Source organism: Rhinopithecus roxellana, chromosome 1 (genome assembly GCF_007565055.1).
Source record: "Rhinopithecus roxellana isolate Shanxi Qingling chromosome 1, ASM756505v1, whole genome shotgun sequence".
Taxonomy (NCBI): Eukaryota; Metazoa; Chordata; class Mammalia; order Primates; family Cercopithecidae; genus Rhinopithecus; species Rhinopithecus roxellana.
The window spans coordinates 100,380,871-100,393,598 of record NC_044549.1 but is presented as its reverse complement, the minus strand read 5'-3'; the positions used below and the strand labels follow the sequence as shown (position 1 = coordinate 100,393,598).

General features: G+C 41.4%; 1 protein-coding gene across 3 annotated transcripts in view; it reads left to right on the top strand.

Moving 5' to 3' along the window:
* The window catches only part of KCNAB1 (potassium voltage-gated channel subfamily A member regulatory beta subunit 1), a 419,409-nt gene that overhangs the window by 294,097 nt on the left and 112,584 nt on the right, over positions 1–12,728 (top strand). For all 3 annotated transcript variants that reach the window (XM_010365898.2, XM_010365897.2, XM_010365901.2), the window contains exon 2: positions 1,427–1,470. In XM_010365898.2, the coding sequence (XP_010364200.1) occupies positions 1,427–1,470 (44 nt within the window). The remainder of the gene's footprint in view (positions 1–1,426; positions 1,471–12,728) is intronic.

The window sequence follows — 12,728 nt, the reverse complement described above, 5'->3', positions numbered from 1 at the left end:
GTTTACAGTGTAACACTTTAGCACACATTCTCACGCTCTGGCCCTACAAACAGTGATGCTAGGCAAATGTCATAGACATCAACATTACATCTTTCGAATGAAGAAACTGAACCCCAGAAAGAAAAGGGAGCAATTTCCACAAGGTCACTCAACCAGCTGTGACAATGGGTCAAAAGCCCGGGTCTTTCAACTCCTTGCATTTTTATGCAGTTTTTATTATGTCGTGCAGTTGAATGTGTTGCTTAGGTGGCATTTTACAGAAAACATTAATAAGCAGTGGAAAAACTTGTGATGCCAAAATGGGAGTACTAATTGCTAAGTCTAAATAAACCAAAACTGATGACAAATCAAGGGAGAACTTGGAGTAGTTCAGCTGTGCCACCGATTTGGAAGTTTTATTTGTGTTGTTTCCTTTGGTGTGGGAGCAAGAAGGGAAATTTTATTTTTATGAGAGCCTCTTATCAGAGAATAAGGGTGCACTTTTCTGCAACGTTATAGTTATTTCAGCTTCACCTGCTCACTTTGGACCCTTACACTAATGCTATGAGGCACCCTGTCTCTGAGAATTTGTTTTCTTCTCTAACAGCTGCTAGTCAGAAGACGGAAAAATGGGTTGAGTCTGGATTTCCACAAAGACTTATAGGCAAATGCATACTAGAGCTCCTAGTTCTATCCTTATTTAGAAATTAAAAATATATTTCCTTTCCTTAAACTTTTGGGGGTAAAGAACTACCTGATGTTCCCATGGTAATTTTATGTAATCTTGAGTTTAATACACACACACACACACACACACACACACACATAGAGAGAGAGTTAAATATGTATATTATATTAAATATAGGATATAGTTAAAATAACCTAAAAGATAGTTTTGTATTTGTTATGTTAATAATTCACATCCATTAGAAGTAATATTCTGTTTTAGAAGTCAGTTTGTTAGTCAATAAGTCAAAAATATTTATTAAGGCTCTACTGTGTGTCAGGCCGTTCAACACAAATCAGAACTGTCTAGACCAGGATGGTAACGGAGGAAGGAGTGAGAAGTGGTCAGTTGACAAATAATGAATGAATGGTTGGTGAATAAAGTAAAAAAGTTTACCCTCAAGAAACTCACATTCTAGAAGGAGAAAGAAAGCCAATAAATGGGTAAACAAGTTAATAAAGAAGACAATATGGGACTGAGAAGCTGTGTTCTGTGAGGGACATTTTGTTCTGTGCTGCGCCTGAACAGATTTTGAGCTTCCTGGTGCCTGAGTGGCCATGCAAGGGAGACTTGTCTCAAGACAATATGCCTGCATCTGTGGCTCTGCCTCTACCAGGACTCGTCAAGAATCATGCCAAAAGGGAGATACAATATCCACTTAAGCATGTACAGTTTCACCTGAGGAAATGATGACCAAGTGTTGCTTTGTTTTTATTATAGGAATCTTGGAAAATCAGGACTCAGAGTTTCTTGCTTGGGTCTTGGTAAGTACTGAGGGTGTGGTGTGGGGGTGGGCTGGAAGGTGGGAGACTGGGGAGGGCACCAGGGAATGATTGTGGTCCAGGCCAGGACCTGGTCTCAGGTGAGGAGGAGGCTTCCTGGCCAGTATTGCCCCACTTCTCCGTTTAGCCTTTCTCTTCCCATCATGACCCTCTCCCAGGGAGCCACCATGTTCATGGTTCCTTACAGGGGCGCATCGAGCAGAAGGCAACCTAATGCTAAAGAACACCTCAGAGAAAGGGACTCATGTGTCACTCCCATTTAGCAAGCATGAAGGACTGCATGGCACGCATTTTATAGGTTCAGTTCACCACTCCCTCAATTCACCTGAATTTTTTCTATCTATCCTTGTTTTCCCTTTGCCTAATTTCCTCACTTTTCTATATTATTATGCATTTTATATACTTTTACAATCTGCCTTAAATATGTGGGGGGGCAAGGTGAGATACACACAATCACACATACATTAATATGCATTAATAAATAAAAGTTGTTACTCCTCCCAGTCAATATTTAAAGAGGATTAAATAGAGATGGCAATTCTAACAGCATAAAGTCGTGGAATCTGACTGTGAAACTTGGGGAGGCTTGAGGCCTCCAGATATTCCTCAGGCCCAGGAAAAGGCAGCCTTGGCATTCTGGCCATTCAACACAAATCAGAGCTGTTCTGTGACCTAAGTCTAGACCAGAATGGTAACTGAGGAGGTAGTGAGGAGTGGTCAGATTGTGGCTATGTTTTTAAGGTAAAATCCGGAAGATTTTCTGTTGGGTTCTATGTGGAAGATGACAGAAAAGAGAAAAGTCAAAGATGACTCTAAGGATTTTTTGCCTGAGCAGCAGAAAGGATGAAATACGAGTAAATGAGGTAGAAGAATGAGAGAAAAATTTAGATTAGGAGATTGATTTGGGACATACTAAGTTTGAGATATCGATTAGGCCTGCAATAAAAATTGTCAAGTATGCAAATAGACATATGACTCGAATTTAGAAAGGGGAGCTAGATGTATTAACTTGAGAGTCATCAGCAAGTAGATGCTGTTTAAGCCTGGATCCTGGATGACAGCACTACAGGTGTGCGTATAGACAGAATAGAAAACAGAGGCACATGGTCTAAGACCTAGGAAATCCAACAATGAGAAATTGAGAAACTGAGGAGGAGCCAAAGAAAGCTGAAAATAAAGCAACCAGAGCAGCAGGAGACCAATCAGAAGAAAATGGAGTCCTGGAATCCAGATGAGCATTTCAAGGAAGATGGAGTGACTAATCCTGTCAAGTGCTACTCATACATCAAGCAAGATGAGGACCAAGAATTGGCCATTGGGTTCAGCAACATGGAGGTCATCAATGACTTTTACAAGGTCTGTTTTGGTGGAATGGTAGAGTTTAAAGCATAATTGGAATGGGCCCTGGGAGAATGCAAAGAGACAAGCTGAAGGCTACTCTTTTGGATGATGATTGCTATAAAGAAAAGCAGATAAATGGAGTGGCACTGAGCTGACAAGGGGGATCAGAGAGGTAGCTTTTGCACATGGAAGAAATGACCACATATTTATACACTTATGGGGAAATCTTTTTGAGAAGAAAATATGATGCAGAAGGAGAGAGAAGAATATCTGGAATGATTTTTTGAGGACATGAGATGCACACAAGGAGAGAGTGCATGAAAGAAGGCAGAGTACATGGGCTTTGAGGCTAGCAGGGAAATTGATTGGGTGGTGGAGGGGGAGGTATCTTGTCAAAGTTCTCTTCTATTGCTTTTATATTCTCAGTGGGAATCAGAAGCAAAGTCATCAGCTGTTAGTGACGATGAGAAGGAAGTGTTAGAAGTATGGAGAGAAGACATGCAGGAGAGAAGAAGAATGAATTGACCAGGGCTAGGCCACACAGTGACAAGACAGCATTAAGGACCAACTTAAGATCAGTATGATTAAATTTGAAGTGAGACCATGTCTATAGTTATGTGTTTTTCTTCTAGCCATGTTCAACTGTGCAAGTTCAGGTGGGTTTTTGTTTTTTTAAATAAGATGATAAAAGGAGGGCAAAGATGCTGAGGGCTTGTGTAGGGCAGTCATTTTAATGGTGGAGTTGGCATTTAAACTGAGTAGAAAGGAAAATGAGGACTAGAGTCAGGAAATGAGCCAGGAGCTAAAATGAGGGAGCTGAGGGACTGTGAAAACTGGATAGGATCAATAAAGTATACATCCCAGAGGGACCAAAGAATTGTTGAAGCAAAAACATTAGAGAGTGGTTGGAAGGATAGAAAGTGGTTGAAAAGGGAAACATTTGAAACTGGGGTTACAGTTATTGTTAGTGACATAGTCTATGGTGTGTCCATTGGGAGAGAGTTGTGGAGGTTGTATCGAAGGCGAGATCAGTGAAGGAGAGAAGGTTAAGGAACTTGGAGATGAAGGTACAGGGAAGATCATCTTTGGGGTCACTGAACTCACTGAAAAGTACAGCAAAACTAACATTGGAGAGTGACAGTGAGAAATGAGCTAAAATTTTCAAAGAACGAGAGGGAGTGACCAGGGTGGGTCGGTAACTACAACATGAGAGCCCTGAGGATGTGTGAGTTTCAGAGCTGGCATGTGTGAGGGGGTATTTCAAAGACACGGAAAGCCATCAGTGTCTGAGTTTTCCTGATTCTTCCTAATAATCTGACTTGGGAGGTGAAGGCAGTAATTGTTCACCATAAGTCTAAGGTAATTTGACATTTGCTTAATTTATGGCTCTGATATTGTTACTATTTACTCACATTTGAAAGACCCTGGAGATTCATTACCAGGGATACTCTGACCTTAGATTTTTTTAAGAATATCTTTACAGTAAATAACTGTTCAGTATTCATTATTGAAAGGAATTACCTGTTAATGTAAAGTAAGAAATACACGTAGTGAAAAAGCATTGGTCAACTATTTACAAGCTTGTATCTATGGTGGAAAACAGTTTAGTCAATAAGTACACAGAAAACTCAACTGAAAGCCCTTAAGACAATAACAGATTCAGGTGCCTGTGCAATCCCAGTTTCCAGAGGCCAGTCTCCAGTTTTTGTTTATTTATTTTTTAAAACCGTAGACTGTATATGAGCTGCAGGCATTTTAACGAACTTTGAAACAGACTTGATTCAGGAGCAGCAAATTCTGATTTGAGCTTCAAGTTTTTTGAAGAGCCTTAACACTTGTGATAAGACGCTGCATGAAAAGTAAGAGGAAACAAGGAAGTTCATGGGGCTGACTGGCTTCATTCAAAACAGGTAACAAAGCTTGACAAGTTGAATAAGCACTCTTTGAGAACTTTTCTGAACTGCCTCTATAAGCCAGGGGAGACAAGAAATTCATAGAAAGAAATAATGCACCAGCCTTAGATAATTTGTCAGGCTCTGCAGACCCCAGCTGTCAAATCCAAATGGAGCTGGGTTTACTGCTGTAGGCTTAGGATGTCAGCTCAGTCACTACCCATGTTCAACTGAGGCCTTAGAAATTAAGTAGTAAAACTGCCAGGAAATCAAAAAGCTATAGATGTCTTTTCTTGAAATACTCTAAAAGTCATAGTTAAAGCTAACAATTCTGACTTTCTTCCCTACCAGAGAAGGAGCAGCTGGAAGTTCCTTGCCCTACTAATTTTCCTTTTGGTGAACTAAGAGCAAATGTGTAAATGGGAGTAGAAAGGTGAAGTAACTTGAGAGTGAACTGATGGTACATCTGAAAGAACACAGCTCTGCCAAGGAGAGAAATGGGAAAATATATTAATATTATGTGGCCAATCCTACCTGTGGGTTGCTGTGGCTGGCCTGCTCTGTAAATATACTGCCCATTATTGTCAATACTTGAAGTCAAAAAATTCATGGGAAAGGAATAAACTCAGAGTGACCAAACCCACCCCGATCTGGTAGGAGGTGGAACTGTCTTACAAGAGAAAAATAGTAGAATTTACATTAATTCACTCATTCATTTATTCATTCTTAAGCAAACATTTATGAAGTCAGGCATTGGTTACAGGAGATATGAGGACAAGAGCATGGAGCCTGCCCTCAAATTTATCATAGTGCAGTGGGAGTTAGGCTTGCAAAAAAAAAAAAAAAACTGATAATATATCTGACAGATGCCGTAATGGAGAGTACAGGGCAAGTGAAGTGCGAAGAAGGTCTCCTGGGGGGTTTGGGATAGCTTGATGTGGAAACAGGGGTTATCACTTGGCTTGACACTTGAAGGGAGAAGTCAAATGGAGAGGGAGGGCAAAAGGTTCAAGACAGGAAGCAATGCAAGCAACAGTGACTCCAGAGGGAGACTCCACCAAGGGGAGGTACTTGGGGAAACAGGTCACATTTATAGAATATTATGAGTACAATGTATTGGGGAACAGCAAGAAATGAGCCTGGAAAGAAAGCTAGGTCTGATTATAAGAACCCTTGTTTGCCTTGCTAAGCCATTTAGTTTTGTCCTCTATGTCTCTGGAATTCCTTCAAATCCAAAGGTCCCCAGATCTCAACAAACACTTGGGGGACAAGGAGGAGCAAAGGCTCCATCTCTCTCCACTCTCTTCCTTCCATCTGCCACAGCTTCCATCAAAGCAGCTCCACTTTTTCTTCATATTACTATTTTTTAAAAAAGTAGACTACGTTTTAATGCAGTTTTAAGTTCACAACAAAACTGAGCAGAAAGCACAGGGAGTTCCCATACACCCCTGTCCCTACACATGCATAACCTCCCTCATTATCAGCATCCTTCACCAGAGTGGCACATTTGTTACCTCTGATGAACCTACAGTGTCACAACATTATCAACCAAAGTCCATAGTTTACATTAGCGTTCACTATTGGTGTTGTACACTCTATGGGTTTTGACAAATGTATAATGACTTGTATCTACCATTATAGTTATCATACAGAATAGTTTCACTGCTCTAAAAAATCCTCTGTCTTGCCAATTCATTCCTCCCTCTCCTCTAACTCCTAGAAATCACTATCTTTTTACTGTCTGCATAGTTTTGCCTTTTCCAGAATGTCATATAGTTGAATCATATAGCGTGTAGCCCATTCACATTGGCTTCTTTCACTTAGTAATATGCATTTAAGGTTCTTCTGTGTCTTTTCATAGTTTGATAGTTCATTTATTTTTAGTGCTTCATATTAAATTTTGGAAAACAAAATTCATCCTATGCCAAAAACAGTTATCAAAACCTTGCTCAAGCTTGTGATAAGCCATTGAAAACCTTGGGTCAGGAATAAGACATGATCAAAGGTATTAGAAGTAACATGAAGGCTATAATAGAGGAAACAGGGTTGAAGCTGGAGGCAGGAAAATTAATTAGGAGTTGATGAGGCAGTGGTATGAAAGATGTAGAGGAAGGAGGTGATTAGAAGAAAGAATAAATAGGACTGGTGATCTCTGGATACAGAATAGGAGGTCTTCCTGAGTGGAGGAGGATGCCCAGATTCCTGGATTGGGCATGGGGGTGGATGAGCTGAAATCTCAGAGACAGGAGACACAGGAGGGAGCTGTGAGGGCAGACAGCACTGTTGGGAAGCGGTGACCAAGGAGCTTGTGACCTCCCAGCTTCAGACATCTAGAGAACAAGGGGAACTCTGTGGAGATCTCTAGTCTGGAAATACAGACCCAGGAACTTCTAACAGTGGTGACCCTAGGATTGTCATTGAGATCACCTGGAAACAAGAGGACTGAGGTGTTTGGACAGGTTTAGGACATCTGGCTCATGGTGTCTGCCTGACTGTATGCTCCCTGAGAGCAGGGACTGCCTATTTTTCTACACTCCTATTGCACCTTGAGCAGATCACAGTATCTGACTAGCAGCAGGTATTCAAAAATATTTTTGAGTGAATGACTGAATAGGTGATCAGTTGCTAAGAAATGACAAAAGGTCCACTGAGTAATAGCAAGGATCCAGCTGAAGACAAAAATCATGAATTGCTGAGGCCCAGCCCAGTTCTTTGACTTCCTCCAGCAGCATATCAATGAAGAGACAGAAGTGTGGGGTAGTGAGTGGAGATAGAGAGAGACCCAGCATCAGGGATTGTCTTAAAATATGGTTGGAGAGTGGGGAACCTACCACATACACAGGTGACATGGGGTCTAGGCTGGGTTTAGACCCAGAGCTGTTTCATTGGGGCTCTTGCTTCTACAGTTAGAAAGGGGCACCTGCCCACACTGACTTGCTCCAAAAAGTCTCATATTAGGAACAGTAGGCCAGTCTGATTCATTTCATGGGAGGTAACACACCACAATGTCCAGCTCACCTGTGTGTGCTTGAAAGGGGCTGACTTTACCTTGCAACATTCACTCTGGAATGGGCATGCTTCCTAGCAGGCAAGATGCCTGCAATGAAAAAAGGCACATCATGGTTAATTTGATGTGTCAACTTGACTGAGCCATGGAATGTCCAGATATTTAGTCAAACCTTATTTTGGGTGCACCTATGAGGGTGTTTTGGAATAAGATTAACATTTGAACCTATAAACTGAGTAAAGCCGATTGCCCTCCCTAATGTGGGTAGCCCTTTCCCCATCAGTTGAAGGCCTGAATAAAACAAAAATGCTTACCCTCCTGTGAATAAGAGGGAATTCCTGCCTGACCATTTCAAGCTGGGACATTGATCTTTTCTTGCCTTCAGACTCAAACTGAAACATCAGCCTTCTTGGATCTTGAAGCCTGCCAATCTCTAACTTGCCAACTGCAGATCTTGGGATTTCTTGGCCACCATAATCACATGAGCCAATTCCTTATAATACATCTCTCTCTGTCTCTGTCTATATACACACACACACCCTATTGGTTCTGTTTCTCTGGAGAACCCTGAGGAGTGATTTTTGTTGATTTTTTTCAAAACATCATGCAAGTGTATGTGACCAACCAAACAGAGTCAAGTATTTGTAAGGATATAGGTAGGAAGATATGGAAGACCCAAATGAGGAGTAATGTGGTCACTTGCTAATTTTTCCGCTGGGCACATATTGAACATAATGTAAAATACCATCATCCAAATGGAGCTTTCTTGGGCTGTTCGCAGGTCAAGAGGACAATTTATGCAGCCCTGCCAGATAGGGTTTGATCTGGATCTAAGCAGTAAAGGAGAGAAAGAACACCCCCATGCCTTTGGGTCCCTGTTTCACACATCCTCAATGCTTTAATTCCTAGGGAATACAAACTGATTCCAAGGAGATGTTCTGTGTCCTTTTAGGCAGCTGCTTCATGCCATCCTTGAAGAAGTAAAGTCATAAAGTAAAATACTCCTTAACACCTTGGAGGACTTATACGAGTCTCTCAAAAAGTGTTTCTTCTCAACTCTGGCTGCACATTGGAATTACCTGTTTAACTGAAAATTCAGATAATCCCGTCTCAACCTAGACCTTTTGAATACGGAGCTCCATGTGCATGTGTTTTTCAAATGCTGCCCTGACGGTTCTGAGGCAGTATCAGGGTTGGAATACATTGTCTTATCTGGATGGAAGAAGATAGAAAAATGTGTGAACTGATATCTAGTGTGCCCAGTGCCAGCAGCCATGATTCTTCTCTACGTAGCAGCAGCCACCCCCAGAGCTAGGCCTGGGAGCTGGCCTGAGGCATTTCCACCTGGACTGGAAAGCCTCCAAAGAGGAGAATCTGCCCTGCTTAGGGCTGGCCTCAGGGCAAGTGGGGTGAGCTGGTATCCCTGCCATTCGACTCCTGCCATCTGGGTGCCAGTCTTGCCTTATGCGCCTCCCTAACCAAGAGAACTTTCTAGAGCAAAAGCAGTTAATCTTAAGAATAAACTGTGTGGGCTTCTTTTTAATGCATTCATATGTGCAGAATATAGTCCTGGCTCATCTCCCTCTGCCTTAGTGATGCTCTCACTGCACTAAATATTTTGACACTAGGAGAACACGATATTAAATATTTAACATGGATGGTATTATTTTTATGACACCTTTTGTGATTCCCATTCTTGTTGCTTAGGCTGATATAAACTAGCTAGCTCACCTATTATAACAACGTAAGAGCAGCAATAATAAATATTTATGAAGTGCCTCCGAGGACACTTGAGAGGTGGTTTTAAAATGCAAGCTTTCCCTGAAAGAGTTTACCAATTTTTCTGCATAACACAAATAGAGTGAACTATCTTAACTCCAAAATACCCACAGAATTTAAATGGTGTATGAATATTAAACATACAAGAGCGTTTTAGGCATGTCATTCCTTCTGGAAAGTCGAACTTGAATAAATGTCATGATGCATACACATAAAAAATGAGCAGACCTTTGTATTTTTCCAAAATCGTCTAAAAATATGTTTTCCTAGTTTCCTAATTTTATGGATAAAATCCTTCTGAAGAATTGCTGACAAGAGAAAGAAGGGGAAAGAAAGAAAGAAAGAAAGAGAGAAAGAAAGAAAGAAAGAAAGAAAGAAAGAAAGAAAGAAAGAAAGAAAGAAAGAAAGAAAGAGAGAGAGAGAGAAAGAGAAAAAGAAAGAAAGAAAGAAAGAAAGAAAGAAAGAAAGAAAGAAAGAAAGAAAGAAAGAAAGAAAGAAAGAAAGAAAGAGAAAGAAAGAGAAAGAAAGGAAGAAAGAAAAGAAAGAAAGGACGAAAGAAAGAAAGAAAGAAAAGAAAAGAAAAGAAAAGAAAAGAAAAGAAAAGAAAAGAAAAGAAGAGAGAGATTGCTGACAAGTGGTTGCCCTCTAAATCAGCAGGGACTGCTGGCCACATGGCTTTGCCTCTGCTCCCAGGAGTCTATTAGGAGTGATGATACAGCTTAGGTAGGAGTGTGGCAACCTGATATTTCACATGCTGTCAGAGTTGAGGCTTAGGGGAGAAATCAGGGAGAGAAAATAGAAGGATCTGTACACAGAGGGGTTTATTCAACAATCTGGGCATGCAAACAACCCATGTGCACACATGCACACACACACCTCATCTCTCTCCATGCAGCCGCAAAGGGAGAAGTAGCCCTCATTTGCCAACCTGTGATTCAAAAATGAAACAAATGGTTTCAAAACCATTAGTAATGGGGAACAAAAGTTCCCCTCTAGGCCCAGATGTGGGCAATTTGCTGGCATTAATCATTCATAAAGACGATCTCACTAAAGATCATTACTGCTATGAGAGGGAGAATTAGTCCTTGCAGCCACCAGCTCCTTGATGAGAAAACAGGGTCAGGAAGATGCGATATGTCTTGTTCAAGGCCAGTGGTAGAGACGGCAGACTCCCCCATTTTCTGTCCCTCCCCCCTCCACTAGCAGCTTCATCCCTTATGGCCCATCTGCTTCCAGTCTCCAAGCACACACAGCCATTGCTGTCACCCACATCTCTTAATGTCCCGAACTTCCTCTTCCTCCTTGAAATGAGAATGGCTGCACCAAATGTGTAGGGCCCCTGTGTCTCTCTCATTCAGGCAATAGTCAGATGATGTCATGATTAGGTTCAGCATGACTCTGGGTTGGTAGCTGGGTGAAAATGTCTTCACTTTTGAAGTGGAAAATGTCAGAACCTGAGTGACTCCTGGCATCCATCTCCAGAGTTAGGGTAGATGATGACTTATGAAAGCTCCATAGACAAAAATGGGGACCAGAATCCATGTCTCTTGGCCCACGATTAGGTGTGCTTTCCCCATGAGAGATTTCAAAGTAAGGATGCAATTGAGTGCAGGCATTTTGGTTTTTGTGGATACCATCAATGAAGTTCCTAATGCTTGCCTTTCCCTCCTTTGCACACTGCCCTACAGGTTTCCTGAGGTCCCCATAGTTCCTGTACTCTAAGCAGCAGCCTGACAAAGGCACATCTTGTGTATGTACAAGTCTATTCATATTGTTTACCTTGGGTTTGCCTTGTGCATTCTACATTAATATAAAGATTATTTTTCTAAACTCTGTGCATCATAAAAACCCAAATGAAAGTTTTGTAATTTCAATCAATAATGCTATTAAGTTTATCTAACAGTGAGGCAAAAAATGGAGAAATCATTTGAGTCCTGTCTGCCAATGGGGTGGGGCTGTGTCTGTGCCTGCCTCTGGTATGCTTAGGTGAGGAGAGCACAGGGCTGCAGGCAGTCACCTCTGAAAGTGCAGCGTACATGGCTGAATGACCCTCCAGGGGCCAACACACTGAGGATGACTGTGCAAGCATTCATAGGAATGCCTTAAGGGCCTCAGCTGGATGAAGAAGGAATAAAGTCTCAGTTCTTTCCAGGCCTATTGAGTATGAATGAATCAGAAACCTTCCACAGTAAGCCAACAGAAAACCCAGCTCAAAGCAAGCCAAAGCATCAGCTCTAGCAAAAAACCCAAATTTCTAGGCCCACATGGAAGAATTTCTAGGCTCACCTGGACAGTGGACCCATATGGGTTTATCTGGGGATCAAACTATGAATTCTGTGAGCTGCAGGTTGGTTCTATTCTTAAGCTGTCCTGAAATTGGCAAGAAGGCTGCAGAGGCTTCAAGCCTCACAACCCGGTGGCTCTGGTTGGTTTATGTATCCATCCCTGAGCCAATCATCAAAGACTTCAGTCTCTCAAGACCCACCCTGACACTGGGGAAGGGTACTTTAAATCCACGCAAACTGCGTTCTGGGAGTAGGGAAGTGATTCATTCTCAAAAGAAAATTAAAGAACTCTTACCTAAAGAGGGGAAATAGTGGCTGAGGTAATGAGCAGATGACCACCATGAATAGTTAAGAAGAAAATATATTCCTGGATCTGGGATGCCTTCTCCCACTTATTTTAGCTTATCTGAGCCCTTTCTATGTCATTGGTAGCCATAGTTGAAAATTGAAATTCTCCCAGCATTTTCTATGGCATGAGGTATGCTCAGAGTTTTGTGAGTCAATTCAACTTGCCTAATCGACAAAATTTTCCATTGCAGGGTAAATTTATAGCTTTGCCTTTTTAATGTACTCTCTCCTTTCTATGTTTTTAATAATCTCAAAGGATTAGTGAGACCTAAGGCTCATTTACAGATAAAAGCTTCATCCTAATACCTGGATGATGAAAATATGCAAAGAAAGACCTCCATGAGAGAGAAGCAGAAAATACCATCAATACTCATTTCATATCTGACAACTAATTACAATTAGAGGAAAAAGAGGCTATCAACACATAATTATAGGAAATGGGGGATGAGGTAATGAGCAGTGGCTAAATTGGAGCTGACAGTCTAACCATGGGGATTTCTTTAGCTGAAAAGAAAGAGACAGGACCTGACTTCGTTCTGTGGCTGGAATTAGCTTCATTTTTCTTCATAGTCTCTTACTTTGCCTCCC